Genomic DNA, 18679 nt, shown 5'->3' on the forward strand with positions numbered 1-18679 from the left:
CGAGGCGAGGCCCGCCGCGCCCGGCACGCGGGGAGCCGCCCGCCCCTCGTCCTGGGCGGGGCGGTGGCTCCGCCCGCTGCCGGTGCACGTCACCAGGAAGCGGAAGCGCTGCCAGCGGAATCGGTTCCGGGTGCGAGTAGCTGTGGGAGCGGGCGGGAAGCGGCGGTGGGAGCGGGCAGGAGGCGGGCCGGGCCGGGCCGGGCCGGTGACCCGCCATGTGAGAGACCCTGACAGCTCCAGGTGAGCAGCGGGCGCGCCGGCGCGCTGCAGCGGGCGCCTGGCCCGAGGGCCGACGCGGCGCTCCCGTGCGGGACGGAGGCTGTTCTCTGGGAAGGGGGTCCCAGCGCCCTGACAGGCCCCGCAGGGGCAGGGGCGGCGGCGGCGGCGGGACGAGCGGCCCGGCCGCCGCGCAGGGCTCGTTCGCCGACCCGTACCAGCGCGCGAGGGCTCGGATCCGCGGCCGCCCGGCTGCCGAGGGGCGAGCCGCGACGCGGGCCGCCTGGAAGCGGCGGCAGCGGCTCTGCTGCCGCGACCGATCCCGGCTGGCCGGGCTTGCTCTGCTCCCAGCCTTGTCTCGCCAGAAGCTCTCGTCGCGTAACCCGAGTCTGTGTCTCTAGTGTAATTTTGGCTTTGGAATGCGTGGGTGTCTTGGTCCTCTCTCAACCCGAACGAGGCATAAAATAGCTGGCACAGTGGGCTCGGCTGGCTGAAGCGGGTTGAGACTGGTACCGTCTGTAGTGTTACTGCCAGGAGCCGGCGGACCCCTCAGCTGCTGCTGTTCTGTTACACGAGTTGGAAGCTCTAGTGAAGTCCCAATCTCTGTAATTGCAAAGGCCCTTCAAAATCCCTGCAGCTATACATAGCATACAGAATTGGATTTATTTCAGAATAAAACAAAGTTGAGAGTGAATTTGGAACAAGCCTGAACAATCTAAGAAACGTTAACATGGGAGAGCCTGGTTGCCAGAAAAAAGGTGGCATAGGATTAGCTTCACTGCAGTTGTTACCTGTTACAGGATTCTCAACATCTGGAATCAGGATGTGCCTGTGCTTCATTGCCTATTCAATAAGAGCTACAAAATGTTCAGTCGATCAGAAGTAACGGACTGGGAAAATACTATGAAAATGTGTTCTTCAGAGCTACTTTAAATCTACCGCAAAAAACGTTGCTGATATCTAGAGAATATAGCTACTGCATTGCTTAAAAGAAACATTGGAGCCAAAAAGTTACAATTCGATGAAGAGTGACTAAGGTAAAAAAAAAAAAAAAGTAGATGGATTAAAATGCATAATACTAACCGAGTATTACCTTGGTAGCAAATCATTTATTATTGTAATAGCAGAAAGTACAAAAGCCCTCTCTCCCTCCTCTCCCTCCCCACTTCCTCAAGTTCTGGGTGCATATATATTGCAAGTCTCATGCTCTCAGTTGGGGTTTTTTTTATACTGATAGTGGCTTCTCAAAGCATACATCTCAAAGTTGTCAGATATTCAGAAAATGTGGACAGTAACTATTTAGGATTACATAATGGATATATTATGAAATTTGTGCACAAAATAAAAGATTGTGGTCATCACTTGTCAGATCTTGCTGATTTAAAGTGTATGTATAAATATAAATATGCCCCTTTGTTTTATTTATCTGACACAATACTTTTGCTGATCTTGGCTATGTCCAGTTTGCCTTCTAGTAACTTTTTTTTTTCTGTATTCAGAAATACATACATACCTGTAACTGCTTTTGTAGTAACTTGACTTGTAGAGCAAAATTTAGAGATTATTTGTATTGAGGTTTCTAATTGTTGCGTGACACTTTGTTTATGCATCACTAGTTGTTTTATTTTTACTCTTAATCACTTCCATACAGGCAGGCAATTGTGGGGAAGACAATTTGAGAATAAGGGACAAAGGTGTCCTTTGGACTTAAGTTTCACAAATGATTTATTTGGATATTTGCTCATATAAGAAGCTCCTGGGTTTTTTCTATGAAATGCTGAATATGCAGTTCCAATAATTTCCCTGCTGCACCATACTAAACATTGAGAATAGGTTTGTAGTATTATCGATATTAGCATCTGTGTATCTATGTACGTATATATAAATTAATTGGTTTTAAGTTTGATGTTAAAGCCATCCACTCCTTCAAGTGGTTTTCTATTCATCATATTGTGAATGTTGGTGAGGTAAAAAGAAATCCTTTTCAATTTTTGTTAGACAAAAGTCTGAATTAATAAAAAATTTTCTGCAAAAAGTGTAGGGGTTTAATGGATTGCTCACCCATGCAAATGATGGGATTGTGTTCTGTGACACTTTAGGAGTGCTTGCCTGACAGACATGAGTTTTACTCTTGATGTCACTATGGATATTTAGTGCTTTGAGTAGAGTTTTGCCTCTCTCGTCTGCAGAGGAGGAATAATGACATTGACTTTCACTGTAGCGTTCTGATATCTACTGATGAAAGTGTGCAAGAACTAAGTTTTCTAGTAACTACATTTCAGCCTGTACTAACTAGCTTCAGTTTTCTGAACCCCAGAGGAAACTGGGGTTTTCCTGCATTTTTATGAGGTAATGTAATGAAGTTTTAAATTGTTGTGTAGTCTCCACTGCTATAACAGATTCTAAAATAGAAGTGAAGCAGACTCGTTTTCAAAGCTGTTTTCCAACGAATGATAAGTCATATGCTCCTTTTATTGTATGTTTTACCACAGAAAATTCACTATTTCAAGTTTTGGCTGAACTGTCTATATTTCCTTTGATTCCAGTGGGCACATTTTTTAGCTTAGTTCAAGCTTTCCCAAAACTTAACACACCTCGTGAATTAAATCTATAGAGTGACTTGTGAATGGTTAACATTTGGAGGAATGAGGATTTGAAATCCCATTTTTTAAGAAAGGAACTAATTGCTTCCATAGCCATTTGTTTTTGAGAGATGTGGTTGTTTCCATAACTTTTGCATTACTCTGTTATTAGACTACTGGAAAAGTAGCTTAGTTCTCATTTAGGGGTTTTTTTTTTTGGATGGCTTTTGAATCAGGAATCAACTATACCATAGACTGTTGAAAACAGTACTGAGCTTAACAAAAGTATGGGCAGGGAGTTTATACGTAAACATAGGCTTGTGCTAGCTGTTTTTAATCATACTGGCAGTTTATTTACCTGTGAGAGGCGAATCTAACAGAATGATGTGTTGAGCTGAGCTGGAAAGGGTTTTGAGATCACTGTAGATGTAAAAGATGCCATAAATAAAGTGCATTTTGTACTATTGGAGAAGCTGCAAACAAAATGAAACTTCATACTGCAACAGAAATATTAACAGAATTTTCTGTTGTGCTGTAGCATCTCTTAGGATCTGCATATCAACTCTTCGTTAAACTTCCATCTGAGTCCATGACAGTCACTTATTTATTCTGAGATATCGAAATTTCATGTTTATATGCAGCAGTCTCTTTAGTTGTACTCTCCAGTGTGTCGAAGTTTAAATATATTTGAGTGATTTTGAAAACAAAGAATACGAATCAACCTAAGCAAAGACTGTTGTTTGATTTATTCTTCTATGGATAATAATGCTTCTAGAATTCAGCTTTGTAATTCTCTGGAAACCAAGAGTTCACAAAAGAAGAGTATAAATAAGAGTGATTTAGGAAATTATCTTGTTTGACATGACAAATACTTGAGCAGTAACTCCATACTTGTTTAATGTTCCATTCAAGGGAAGCTTTGAAAGAAAATGGTTGAAACTATCACTTTATGTGGTCAAGTAGACACTTGCAATTTTACCACCAATCTTAAAGCCTATTGCTTTGTGTTATTAATTTCTTTGGTTTTAGTTAACAGTCACGTGCTTGTGAATTACTGCTACAAGATAACATCTAGGTCACCAAAATCAGAAAGAGTAAAGTTTTCAACAGTTTTTTGCTTACTGTAGTGCTATGATTTATGTAATAAATGTTATGTTAAAGACCTTTTAAATGTTAGTTCTATGTAGTGCAGTCAGTTTAGAAAAATCTAGTTAGTACACAAAGACTTATTTTATATATCCCTGCCATTAAGTTCCAAGTGTTCCCTTAAGTATCAAGTGGAAACATTCTCCCAATTGTCCTTTCTATGGTTTAAAGGAGTTGTTTTAAATTTATAAATATGTATGTCTATGTATGTCTATGATTTAAATGCATAAATTATGTGGAGAAGTGTGTCATTAGGTATATTTTCTGTCACTAGGAGGATGCCTCTGGCAGTGTGTTGTATAGACCACAAAATAGACTGCATGGATGAGCTGAAAATACACAAGGCTCTATTTTTATTATTTATTCTGTGTGTTTCTGGAAAAACCTTTAGTGCAATTGATTTTTTAAATCTGTAAAAAAAAATAGTATGTGATTATCTCACTTGAGATAACTATAATTTGGTCTCCTTCATTATCTTTAAAGGCTGGAGAGTTCTTAAGAAAATGGCTGCTTGAATTTAGGAAGAATTGATGCAAAAATCAATGCTACATATTTACATAGTACTGCTTATATTATAAGTGTGTGGTAGTTCTGCACAAAATTATCTCAATTGTTGGGAGAGTAGCTTTTTTTTTCTTCTAGCTGTAGGAAAGCTTACCATACCTCGGGGGCCAGATTTTCAGTGAAGCAGCAGTGCTGTGTGTCACGCTACACAAGGCCATCCAAGGGCACTATATGTTGACTTTTAAAAGAGAATATAATACTTTACTGTTATGACAGGTATAAACTGGTAAAAGATTTTATGATCAGTTCCTTCCCTGTTTTCAAAGATTATTTAAAGAGGATTGTCTTAGAAATGCCCCTAGACTGTGACATATCTGATTGCAGTTTTTCTTTGTTACAGCTAGCATTAATTATTGCGACTGCTGTAATCTGAAGACTGAGGCAAATGCAAACTGAAAGGAGTGACAGTAATGAAGATTTTTGCCCCAAAACTTCCATGATCACAGCTGACAGGGTTACATTCCTAAGTTAAAATTCTCTTGAATGATGATACATTTTTGCAATGATGTCTTAAGTTCTCACAGATGGTGTACTAAATACTGAATCCTGCAAAATGCAAGGGAGGAGTGCACTGATTTATACAAATACCTGTTTCTTTTCTTGCTTTTTCTCTGTATTCTGAGCAGTAATGTATAGAGTATCCATTCTTGGTGTCATGGGGCACTTTTTTTGTTTTAGTCTTAATTTTCATTATGATCCTCCTAACTTTTCTATGTATTTCTGTTTTCAGAGACAGGCTACAACAGTAATGATTTGTAATGTGTGTTTTTTCCCAAGGAACCCATGTTGCTGAGCTAACTAAAGAAAATGCAAAGGATCTTTTCTCACACCTTTGTGTGAGTTAAAATGAACATAATTTGTATCATTCACCTGTCTATAAGAATGGCAAATCATACATCAGTGAGTGAATGAAATTAAACAGGTGCAGACTTAGAAGCAGAAACTAATACGATGTTGGCAGATACACAGCTTCATGTTGTAGTTATATGATGCTTCCCTGCCGCTACTGTATGATGTCAGTAAAATTAAATACAGAATGTGTTTTGTCACCATCTATTCTTGTTTTTTTAAGTGAAATAAGAGCTTTCATAGAACATAATTTTTAAAGTAAGTTTCTTTTGAAATCTAATGAGAAATGTTAAATGCCTGTCAGTCTCATGTTCACAGGTTACGTCAATGAATGCTTTTGTTTGAAGACATAGGGCAGCGATCCACTACTAGTAAATTAGTACTATGGTCTACGTTTGCTGTATAAGACCCTGATGAATAAATGTAATGCAGACGCAAAGAGGATTGATATGATTCTTTTGAGTGTGACTGGATCATCTCCTACAGTAATAGACAGGAGGCTCAACACAGAGCGCTGCTAAGACTTAGTGAACCTAGCATCCAGTTCTGGCCTGTGCTTTAAAACTAGAAAGCCTTCAGCCAATTTTTTGGATACATTATGTCTATGAAAACTTTAAACACTTTGATCTACTTATGCAGGAAGGTTAGGAGAGGGCCTATTCATAGATAGGTGCCCGGAGGTGGACTTAAATTTTACAGGACTTTAACCGAACATTACACTATTCCACAGTCAGGGTTGGAAGCTAAAGCAAGACAAAATGCATTACTTTTTAACGATGAGAGTACCTAACATTGCTATGAGTTGTTTTAGTTATCACTACTGCCCGAATGCTTGAGTTTGTATAATACAAATAAAATTGTCTTCATTCTGAGTCACTATCCTGTGGTCTTGGACCTAAAGAACACAGGTTACCTCCGTATGTGCTGAAATATCATAGAAGGTACTGGACATGACTTCTGACTACAGATTAATTTTTTTTTTTTTCCTCACCTTTGCTAATTCTATAAAGATTTTTTATGTGAATTAAAGTAGTTACATTCTCATTGCTTTGGGAAGCAAAGCTTCCTTATGACGGTCTGGTTAACTGTAGAGATTTTTTTCTTGAGAGCATACAGTGGATGTGTCTGAAGTTAATTTGCATTTTAGAGTACCTTTCTGCTTCAGTTTAATGCTACTCACCCCAGCCCAAAAGAGAAGAGGTTAGAGAGACATTTCAACTTGGAGGAAGCTGTTAAAAATTTGGGGGGTTCTTACTATGCTTTTCAAACTGTAGTGATCTTCCAGGACTGTTTCAGAAACACTTCAGCCATAAGTCATATTGTCTTGAAAGAGCTACTGGCCTGCCAGCATTGATGAATAATTGAGTATTGTTATAGTACAGTACCCTGCTGAACAATATTTTGGTTAATTCTACTGGAATTTGATTATGGAACTGCTAACTTCATTCTGTATATGAATAAAATAAAACCTTCTTGTGTATGGGAATATAATCTAAAGATTACTTTTATTTTCTAGATAGTGACATTGGCGATTTATGTGAATAAATAAGATCATTCTTCTTCTAATCATTATTCATCAATAACACATTGCTAGTGGTGCCTGCTTCTTTGATGTGTGTAATGCCCAGATTTTTCCCCGGGTCTTGCCTTCCCAAATCGATGCAAGAAAGTTGGGGTGCCCTGGTACTAACCCCAGCAAAATTACTGCAGTCCCAGTGCTGCTCCTGCTACAGTCCTGCTTACTCCTGAATGTGGTGTTCATTGGCAACCTCGTCAGTTCCAGGACCTCTTCAACTAGAGATTTCAGTGTTTGGCTGAAAGCGAAAGAAGGGTTCCCTTCTGTCAAGTGCTGCTGCTGTTCAAAATTCTTGTTATTTAACTCCAGCTTTCTGCAGATGTTTTCAAGATCACAGGAAGCATGCGTCTTCAAAGGAAGAAACTAAGGTGGAAAAGTAGTCACAACAAGTGCATGCTGTAGCTTGTTCACTTTCTTTTTTAAGAGCAGATGGGTATAGTCCACTGCTTTTTGGGCTGCGTTTTGTGTACTTGATCTGTTTGTTTGCTTTCAAAGCAATACTGTATGTTCCCTTGATCCCTATTTCTGTTTTTTACTGCTTGTCTGCCACACTGACAGCCAGACTTACAGACCTTTAACTCCATGATCCTCTCCACTCAATTCCAGGATTTGTGCTGTTTACTCCTAACATTTTAAGGAAAATAAGCTTCTTTGTTTCCCAAACGAAAGATGAAACAACTCTGAGAACAAGGATGTAGAATTGCTTATAGATACATATGCCTATGGAGATAATTAGGTGTTCTCACAGAGTTGTGATGTGCAAGGATCGCTGAGGATCCCTTTCCTCTTGGTGTCCCACTCTTCCTGGTTCTTACGTTTTCTCTGGTATGGGTTCACAGTCCATTTTCAATGTGTGGCCATTTCCTAGGGAGTGTGAATTCATCTGGAGATGTTAAGATGCCATGATCAAAACATAATTTTTTTTCTCCATGGTAAGGCATAAAATGTACATCTTCTTTCTACTCAGGTGGCTGTCCTTAATTCATTCCTTCTGTCTGCACTAGTGCTAGTGGTGAGTTTGTATTTTAATATTTTGTCTAGGACTAAGTTGTTATCCATTTCGCTGAGTAAGAGGCCTTAGGGAAGTATGGGGCAAGGAGGAAGGCCACTTTCTATATATGACAAACTTTCTGTACATTCTAGACACAAAAAAAGGAGTAATTTCTGATGGGATTTGAGTGAGGCTTGACCAAGATCTGGTTCCTTAGCTCAAGGATCTGAAATGATGCAGGAATGACAAATTATTGCTGCTGGGGACTGGTCTTGTAGTTTGTACACAGTCCTCAACCTTGGTAACTTGTCAATTCATGTTACTTCAGGTCAACAAAAGATCTTCCTCCACTTAGCAAAGAGAAGCTTAATCAGGAATGTCCTGTTGTTGCATCAGTGCATAGCTCATAAGCCCCACAAGTTAAAGGTAGTGATCTATGTTGGGTTTGTAATGAAGCCTGCTGCCCTGTCAAATGAGAGAGAAGTTGACAAACATATATCCTTACTGCTGAGACTTCTATCTTCTCAATGGAGTGGATGCATCTGCTAGGGACTTGGTTCTCTGCACAACATGCAGGGATGCTCAGAATAACAAGGTTAATCTTGCCGTTTAAGTACTCCACTGTTAGATTGGGTTTTGTTTGTTTGTTGTAATGTTTGATTTCTGACCTATGTCTGACTTGCATCAGCTCACAAGCTCTGAATCATTTTGTAGCTTTGTTCACTGAATAAAACTGTCCTGCCAAAGCTATCTTTGTATAGATGGCTGTGATCATATCAATTCTGTTAACCACCTTTTAGTCCTTATTTCCCTCATTGGATATAAGAGCATATAAAATGTCTCTTCCCCTGCTTTTCCGTAACAACTGTAAAAACTCAGATGAAGTCTGGTTTACCCATTTTAATCTATGACACATTGGTAACTTACAGAACATATTTAGCAACTCTGATAACCTGATTTTGAATGCTCTGCGAGAGTTTTTGACCGTTTTCTAAATCAGACATAATGTTAGTCAAGTCAGGAAGCTGGCTGATTGTTTCTCTGCTGAAAAGAAATTCCATTTGTGAAGAATATGAATGTTAGTTTTAAGTGACAGTCAGCTGATATAGCTCCAATTCTTCCTTGCAAACTTTTTATCATATTCCTACCTGTTGATTTTGGTTTTAGAGTGCCTGAATTTTAATAATTTGATTTACATTGTTCATATGTCCCATTACAGCATGTAACATAAGACATAAATAGAAAAAAAAATCCACTAGTATGTTGTGATACATTGGACATGCTTCCTGCATCAGAAGTCAATGGATGATGTTGAGATCTTTTTGTTCAATTGGAAAAGCAGGTATGGTGGCAATATTGTATGTTTAGACTTCTGCATTAATAAGAACAAGAATAGCAATAAAAGTCTGAAGATTCTTGGGCACTTCATTAGGGGCCCAGTCTTGGAAATATAAGGTGATGTCTGCTACAGGTAGACACTCACAAAGGGACAAGTATGTGTGTGCTTTTTATGAAAAATTGGTAAAGTGCTTTTCTTTAGATCTTGTTTTGAAATATATACATTTCTGTAAAGCCTCTTGGAACATCCTTTACCAGTGTATCAGGCAAGCTTGAGTACCCATGGCTTTTGAGTTAGGTTAGAATTTAAATGTCAAATCATTCTAGCTAGGAAATCACTGCTGTGTCAGATAAGCTTCAAAGTTCACATCATGGTTTATTAAAAAAAAAATTAAAATCACAAAAGGAAATTAAAAAAAAATTGAAAGTCCGCAAGTGGCTCAAACACTTTTCCTTCAAATGCTGCCTCACATATTGACACAAATTTATTATTATCTGGGAACCTCTGACACACTGAGTAAATAGTTTGGAATTGAGTTCACACTTAAATGTTTCCTTTCACTAGGATTTCCTTGTTTTGTGATGTGAATATTGAAAGATAGATTTTTACTTTTTTTAAACAATTATTGAGATTATTTTCTAAGAAGGTAAATGTTTAAACAGAAATGTCACTGGTGTAGTACATTCATCTCCTCTGAAATAAATTTGACATATCTAGACCTACGGAATGGTTTTTTAAAATCTTTTTGTGTGTGTATGCACACACACACACACATATGCGCCTGTGGCTTCTCTTTAGCAGGTTTTTCAAACTTCTTGAAGTGCCTTCCAAAAATCATTCTTGGGCAATTTAACAGTGCAGTTCTCTGCAAGTATTGATGTAGTATCTGGCTTGAAGACCTACTAAAGGTTCTGAAGTCTTTAACTTGCCTAGTGACTATAAAATTAATATTATTTTGGGATGGTGGGGGTATTGTTCTGCAGTTCTTACCAAGGAGTGAAACTGCGAAGTTCCTTTTAGGCCATAGACTGTCCCAGGGAGCCTGTGATGTATTATGAGCAATTGAATTGTGAATGTTGCAGAGGGATCTTCAAATTATAGAAACAGAAGAAATGCGTAGATTAAGAGTCTACTTTTTGTATTGTATCAAGTATTTATACAAACTGTTTTGTTGTAACGGACCTTAAACAGATCAAAATGGTGATTTAACTTCAACATGTGCAAGCATTTATTTTTTAAATGGAAAACTGTATTCATTCTCAGTTGTAAATCTTCTCATTTTTCTTTCAGATTACTCTTTACATCAGTAGAAATGGACAGCAGCAGTTTCATTCAGTTTGATGTGCCCGAGTACAGCAACACTGTTTTGAGCCAGTTAAATGAACTCCGCTTGCAAGGAAAGCTATGTGACATAATTGTGCATATTCAGGGTCAGCCATTTCGAGCCCATAAAGCTGTCTTAGCTGCCAGTTCTCCATATTTCCGTGACCATTCAGCATTAAGCACCATGAGTGGCTTATCAATATCAGTTATTAAAAATCCCAATGTTTTTGAACAATTGCTTTCTTTTTGTTACACTGGAAGGATGTCCTTACAGCTGAAGGATGTTGTTAGTTTTCTAACTGCAGCTAGCTTTCTACAGATGCAGTGCGTCATTGATAAATGCACACAGATACTGGAGAGTATTCATTCAAAGATCAGTGTTGGTGATGTTGACTCTGTCACTGTTGGTGCTGAAGAAAATTCAGAAAATCGCAATGGAGTTAAGGACAGCAGCTACTTTGCCAATCCTATTGAGATATCTCCCCCCTATTGCTCTCAGGTGGGACAGTCAACAGCAGGCAGCGATCTTAGGATGGAAACTACTCCAGGCAAAACTCTACGTAGTCGTCTGCAAGAAGAAGGGCATTCAGATCGAGGAAGCAGTGGGAGTATCTCTGAATATGAGATTCAGATCGAAGGTGATCATGAGCAAGGAGACCTGATAGTAAGGGAAAGTCAGATTGCAGAGGTGAAAGTTAAAATGGAAAAGTCTGACAGGCCAAGCTGCTCTGATAGCTCTTCCCTTGGTGATGATGGATACCATACTGAAATGGTGGATGGAGAGCAAGTGGTGGCAGTAAATGTTGGTTCATATGGGTCTGTCTTACAACATGTTTATTCGTTTACCCATGCCTCATCACAGGCTACAGGTGTGTCTGAAACCTTCGGAAGCCTGAGCAATACGAGTCCTTCAAGGTCAATGCTGAGCTGTTTCAGAGGGGGTCGTGCACGCCAAAAACGGGTATCTGCTGGTCACTTGCATAGTGATGTTCAGGGCTTGGTGCAAGGGGCTGACAGTGAATCCATGGTGAGTAACCCAGGATATGAAAATAGTCCACGGGAAAGAAATACAAGAGGTCATTGGTATCCATACAGTGAGAGGCTAATTTGTATTTACTGTGGAAAGTCTTTCAACCAGAAGGGGAGCCTTGATCGACACATGCGATTGCACATGGGAATAACTCCTTTCGTGTGCAAGTTTTGTGGGAAGAAATATACCCGCAAGGACCAACTTGAGTATCATATTCGTGGTCACACAGATGACAAGCCCTTTCGCTGTGAAATCTGTGGAAAATGTTTTCCTTTCCAGGGTACGCTAAACCAGCATTTGCGAAAAAATCACCCTGGGGTAACAGAAGTAAGAAACAGGGTAGAGTCTCCAGACAGAACAGAAGCGTTTGTGGAACAGAAAGTAGCTAATGATGCTTCAGCTTCTGAAGCTATGGATTCTAGTATGGAAATTCATGCAATGTCTAACACATCTGATTAAAAAATTACATTCTAAGTGCAACACAAACAAGCACATTACTAATGTATTTTTTAAATCTTTTATTCTTTTAGTAATCTTCAGTATAACAGCCTTTTAATTTTCCTGACCCTCTGGAAATCAGTTTGAAATGGTTTCTGGAGAAGACTACATAAGTATTCTTTGTTTTTTAAGGAGGCTGGGTTGTTTGGGTTTTTTTTACTTTTGAAGATGCTCAAAATATAAAAGACAGTGTGCTGGGGAAAGGATAAGAGGAGTCTGCTAAACTGTCCCTCCTGGTTGTTCTGGCAAGACACAAATTCCAGTGGAGAAAGATATTAGAATAAGATTGGCAGCTCTGCTGGATACACCAAGAAGCTGTAATCTCCCTTATTTTATTTCCTAAATCCTGTTGCTGGTAATGAGTTACACAGCAGTGGGGAGAGAGAATATTATAGCTTTGATTCCTTCCGTGTGTCATGATGAAATGTTTGCTTTTACTAACTGTTTTTGGTAGTTAGTTTATATATATAAATATGCTTTATATATATAAAATGCTTTCACTTTTCCTATTCTGGTTGAGGTGAATGTAAAAGTATGTCAAGGTTTATACCATGTACCACTCTTTCAACTGCTAGGTCTCCTCTCTGCTTAGGATTTAGGACTTCGGACTTTGGGAGAATGGTTTTGGTTTTAAAAGAATGTTGTTTGGTTTTCATTTTATTAAACTATTACTTTGTGTGCAAAAGTGAGCAAAGTGAATTATCTTGTTTTAATAGCTTTGCTTTATCACATAAGTAAACCAAATGCCATAAATCTATTAAATTATGGTTAAATTGTTGAGGGGTTTTGTTAGTTGTCTAGAACACAAGCTGGACAACCTGTGGTGCTGACATTTTTATATATATAGAGATAGATATATCTATATATATATATATATATAAAAAATTTAGCAAACCTATAAGTAGCATTGTGGTTTTAAATGTGTTTTTACTGGCCTCAGAATCTACCTTCATTTCGTACTGTAGAACCATACCAGGTAATTAAATTTAACTTCATCACTCTTCATGGTTAAAACCTGAGAGAGATGTTGTAGTTTAAACTACAGTATTTCCAAGCAGTGTTTTCATAGGTCTCTTCACAGAGAGCTGTTTTCAGGTGCACATTGACTTCCTACTTAAAGCTCCAAGTGATACGTCAGCACTTGGAATTTGTACTTTTTTTTGTATTAAAAAAACAAATACGCTATGGGAATTTCGAGCAATATGTCTGTTATTTCATGTGTGAGTATTACAGAGTTGCTGTGGCTTCCCTACTATTTTCAGTGGTTGTTTTCTGCATAAAGGAACTACCAACAACTTTAAAAATACTCTAAATCTTTTTGTTTCACCAAATGTTTTTTTTTTAATATGGTGCTAACTTCATAATTTAGGTCAGTATAATATACAAAATGTGAAACCTAATGGTAACAGTTAAGCAAAAGAAAAAAAAACACACACACAAAAAACCAAAACCCAACAACAAACAAACAAAAAAGCCCACCCTAAACAAACAAACCACAACAAAAAAGCCCCAATAGCTTAAGAGACCTCAAAAGCATGAACTGGTGAACACTACTGTGTAAAATTCAACCTGATGAACAGAATTAAATTAATCACATGCTTCTTTAAAATACAGGTTTTATATAATGGGGCCTTATGTTTGTTTAGCAAATATTGAAAATACATCTGTGAACGTGCTGTTTAACTCCTGAAATTTAGAAAATAAAAGCTCATTCCTAAATTACGGGAAAGCAAAAAGGTAGGTTTGCTATCTTGTAAAGCTTTTTTGGCTCCTATGAAGTTGGGGCATATTTGTGCAGTAGCTTTATTAAATTCACTAGTTCTTAATATTGTGACAGTCTGCAATAAGAATTAATTTCACTAAATACAGATTTACAGTATAAACCCCACCTGCTCCATTGGAGCAGTTCAGTTAAATTGAGTACATAATTTGCCTCTTTGTCCAAAATTGCCTAAATAAAGAGGCAGAGGGTGGGGAGATGTTTCTCTCCTTGAAGCAACAATAGAACTTTTCTTTCCAGTAAGGGAAATTATATGTCTGTGTCAAGGGAAGGTAGTCTATATGTTTACCCACTTAAAAACATGTTGGTTTTTCCTAAATGTTTGTTTTAAGTAATTAAATGCAAAAAAATTTGTGTTTTGATAAATTAAGTTTGAGACATTCAAAATCCAAGAAATGTACAGTTATTTTTAACCCTTTATCTCAGACCTGTGCTGTGGTGCCTTTGGTGTGACTTTTTCCATGGAAGTATGAGTTGAGGATAGCAGGATATGGGTACTAATTTTATATTTCTTGAATTTGTGTCACAATCTTAACATTATTTAAATCTAGTTCTTTGTATTTGTAAATGTATTAAAATGGTTTGAGTTTACCAAAGAGTGACTTATCCAAAATTGTCTCTGACAAAAACAAACAAAAAACCAACATCACTTTGATTGTACAGGTTCAGGTTCAAAACATCGTAACAGGACTGTTAAGGAGCAGGAAATGATCACTTTTTCTACAAAATCATGATTCAGCAGTTTGCAAGTTCTACTTGCTCCTATTCATGTTGATATGCCATTTACCCTTTCCACTGCTAGCAGTGTTAATAATTATCAAGCCATAACACAGTACTGTAAAGTTCAGCAGTGCTTCAAAGAATGCATACGTAGGTGAGCATAAAACATCGCCAAGCATTACATTTACACTTACAAAGTGTGTGACTCTGGTAGAAAACGAACTTCAAATCTGGCAACAGCAATTAAATTGTGCCTTGTCACATAATGGTATGCCAGGATTAACATTGTCATGAAACATGAAGCATTATCTGATTGAAGTTCATTTCACAAGTCCACCGAAACAGAGTATGCTGTGTTATTTTAAGCAAATTATGGAAGTACTGTACAGTGTCTTGTGTCTGTACAGTTTTAAGTTAGCACAGAGCTGTTACACATTTCATTTACAATAAATGCAGAAGTCAATAAAATATGTGAAGAAATATTTGACAGCAAAATAAATCATGAAATTATATAGGCTGGTTCATAATTGAGTCTCTTCTTAATCTACCTTTTTAATTATAGACAAATGTGAAAACAGTGACAGTGTCCTTTCCTCTAGATGTTTAACCTATTATGACAAACTGTGAAAATAAAGGATTTTATACCTTTGCTAATGCTTGTGGTTTTAAACAGTTATTTTAGTTTTCTTAATCAGTTATCTTCCATATTATTTCTTTTAAACTTGTAAATACATTTAGAAAATAGCTTTGTAAATATTTAAAGTATATTAAAAGTTCAGTTTGGTCAATAAGGCCTCAAGATTGGCTCTGCTTTTTTAGTGTGAAATCTTTCAATAGCATAAAGGATACTGTCAATTCACTGTTCAGCAGAATATACTGTAGGCCTAAATTGATAGTTCTTAATGCAGTCTTCCCAAGCATGAATTCATGTTTTATGCTGCAGCCTTTGGCTTACTTTTAGACAAAACAATGAGGCCTCTTAATATGTTTAGGCTGAATTATGGGAAGAACAGCAGGAATAAAATCAAGGGCTGGGAAAAGATGGAATGAGCTTTACCTTTAAATATATATATATATATATCATCTTTGAATTTTTGTATTAGTTTACTGTGATTCTTTTATTGTCATTTTTCTAAACAGGTTTCACATGAAACCATTGAAAGGGACTCAAATATGCAACACCTAATCTATTTTCCAAGGGAATTTTACCCTTGAATGGTGCTTTTTGACTGGTCAGGGTTATTTATTAAATTTTATATTTGAAAGTATTTGGGGAATTATGTAAATTCTTTATATGAATCTGTTTATTTCATTAATTGTAAATTTCGTAATACTCAGTGGTTGAATTGGAAGTTTAGTAAAGTCATTCAAAATGTTCAAAGTTTATAATCTGTGTGCATTTTACATATATTCTAACAAGTGCCAGAATAGTTGTATTTAATATTGTAGATTTAATACTACTTGCACATCCCTGTGACAGCATTAACTTAAGTTACACAAGTTTACATATTAAAAAAAATGCTAAACAAACAAGTAAGCCTGGGACATATGTTCCTGTATTTCTTCAGGGGATGTGAAGCTAAGTATCAGTAACTGGGCAGGTTTGCTTGTAGTAAACTCCTGCTATGGTAGATACAATAAACTGCTGTCTCTCCCATTTACATATGCTATGAATTCAGCCTTTGGACTTGTATTGCAAGCCTCTGGTTGTCTATCTGATTAGAGGTAGAGCTCTTGCACGATTTTAACAGTGTTTGTTTCTGACTGAAAAATTGTATTTTTAAATAACTTTTATTTGTATGGTTGTTTTTCATGATAAATAATTGAACAGTTTGAATGACTTGACTTAGTGTCATTATCTTGCAATATAAACCGGTAACCTCACAACTCCACACTTCATCACCATATGAAGTAAATGAAGCTAGCTAAGCTGATGCTGTAACAATTAATAACTTGCCATTAAGGATTATTTTATAGCATGAATTTTAAAATATTTATTCAAATGATATTTTACTCTTGTATTCACTTTGGGTTTAGATTTGTGACATGAATATTTCAGTGCTGCTTTATTTTGTTCTGATGAATTTGTTTCTTGCTTGTAAATTGCTTTTTTTATGGTATAAAGTCAATGGGAATTGCTGTTTGTAAATTAAAATGCTTCTAGAGCAAATCTATGGTGTCAGTGTCTACATTTAGATATTTAATTACTAACGGACTTGCATTTTAGATGCTTTTCCTGAAGCGTTATAAAAAGTTGCAGTTTAATACTCATGTATCAACCAGGAATCAAAAATTTTTAGAGACAAACTACTCTTCAAGTTCCTTTTTTTTTGCCATCATTGCTTGTTTAGTTCTGAAGAGATAATAATTTGAGTTTTGTGCTCCAAAACCTTTTCCAACTCTCAAAGCAAAACAAAAAACCCAGCCAGGTGGTGGCAACCTGTCTAACGCCAAGCCAGAGGCAAGTGAGTTGGGTAGGGAGGTGATGTTTAGTTTCCACAGCAGCATTTGCATTTTATGCTATGCCATATGTAACAGTAGAGCCAATACTGTTATCAGCAAGTGTAGGACACAGCACCTCCTAGCCCACAAGCTTGAATTTAACACGAGTAGCCAGCAACTGCTTAGTTACTTTCAGGTGATAGCACAGCCTTAACTTGTTTCATGGCACTTGGCTGTTGACAGCTCTTTAAGTGCCTTTGTAAGAAGCAGCTTCTTGGAGGAGTTAATGTATCCTCAACCAAGCTGTATACTGTCACTGATTTGCTGAGATAGACCTATTCTTCCTGGGACAACTGGAATTTTGCAAAAAGAATTTTTGCTTTATATTCATGAAAACGCAACTGATACTATTACATTTGGTTAAAATTTACCAACGTTGTTGCCAGTTTTTCATTGTGTATGAGATGTATGCTGGCAAAGATTTCTGTTCTATAATAAAGCTGAACTAAATGTAAATGAGTTTTAAACCCACATGGGAGCAAAGGGTGTGTTTATATAATGCTAATGCAGCTGAAGGATATAGTTCTCTTGACTGGCTCTGGAGTTTTGGGTTTGGGGAGATGGGGGTTTATCTGGTTGGTTGTTTGGTCCCCTGAGACCCTGTGGGCAGACTCAGAATGACTTAACTATTTTAGCAAAACATCTCTTCAAATCCCCTTGCTTATAAGGTCTGAAAACTCAAGTAATGCAGAACGGGGTAAACAAGACATGACTGTTACGAATAAATGTAATGTTGCTTTTACCTGGAGAGCAGAGGGACAGAACATAACATACTTCTTACATTCCCCTCCACAGCTTTTTTTGTTTTGTTTTGAGTTGGTAGAATTATTTCATCTTGTCAGGTAGCCATAGAGGTTAGAGATAAGATGAGCAAGGTTGTGTCATGGAGCTTGATGCAGTTAACTTTTAGAGCCAAGCTGCTCACCAGTTCCTTCAGAAAACATTTGCTGTGTGTCCTTCACTGTAAGTTTCTATCCACAGACCAGTAATACAAGCAGCTTTGGCTCTTCCCTGTGCAGACTTGTGGGTTGGGAAGAGTGTGAGCTGACATGATCCACAACAATTGCATTATAATGTCATAGATTTGTTTACAGCAGATAGTCAGTGCACTGGATGCTGGCACAGATGTTACACAACACTGGGCACCTTGTGGAATTTGCTTTTAGTGTGCAAGTATGCAGAGGGGGCTGCACTGCAGCATCAGTCACAGGCGCCAGTATCTCTTAGTTATTTCTGTTTGAAGGCAAGTGTAAAGTTTCCTCCTTGATATGGCTGGCTGCCTTTTACTTGCTTTAGTCAAGCAAAACAAACATGCTGTATTTTGTTGGCAATGCTATGCAAGTACAATCTAAGTTATGGAGTTCTAGATAAATTTGCCCTTTAGAACAGATACTGTTCCTAAGGGCACCAAACTTTTTGGAAGCAGTGGGGGAAGAGAAAGTAACTAGGAACTTCTTTCATGGGGAAGTGGTACATGTCTGGTGCTTCTGGAAATGCGGTTTTCAGTAAGAATGGGATGTATGTCTTTGCACCATCAGAGCAACATACATGCATAATGTGTGC

At 37.6% G+C, this 18679-nt stretch overlaps 1 protein-coding gene across 4 annotated transcripts; it reads left to right on the forward strand.

The window, feature by feature from the left end:
• Positions 1-135: 135 nt before the first annotated feature.
• On the forward strand, positions 136-16784 carry ZBTB34 (zinc finger and BTB domain containing 34). 4 transcript variants are annotated; one of them, XM_075170927.1, is made up of 4 exons: positions 145-240; positions 1017-1253; positions 9144-9266; positions 10554-16784. In XM_075170927.1, exons 3-4 carry the CDS (start codon positions 9226-9228, stop codon positions 12073-12075), a joined length of 1563 nt encoding a protein of 520 aa, XP_075027028.1. In that variant the 5' UTR covers positions 145-240; positions 1017-1253; positions 9144-9225; the 3' UTR covers positions 12076-16784. The 4 variants fall into 4 exon arrangements, with proteins under 4 accessions (XP_075027031.1, XP_075027028.1, XP_075027030.1 ...); XM_075170928.1 differs by having other exon boundaries at positions 177-240; positions 1001-1253; XM_075170929.1 differs by lacking the exon at positions 1017-1253 and having other exon boundaries at positions 148-240.
• The last annotated feature ends 1895 nt before the right edge of the window (positions 16785-18679 follow it).

Source organism: Calonectris borealis, chromosome 21 (assembly GCF_964195595.1).
Source record: "Calonectris borealis chromosome 21, bCalBor7.hap1.2, whole genome shotgun sequence".
Lineage (NCBI taxonomy): Eukaryota > Metazoa > Chordata > Aves > Procellariiformes > Procellariidae > Calonectris > Calonectris borealis.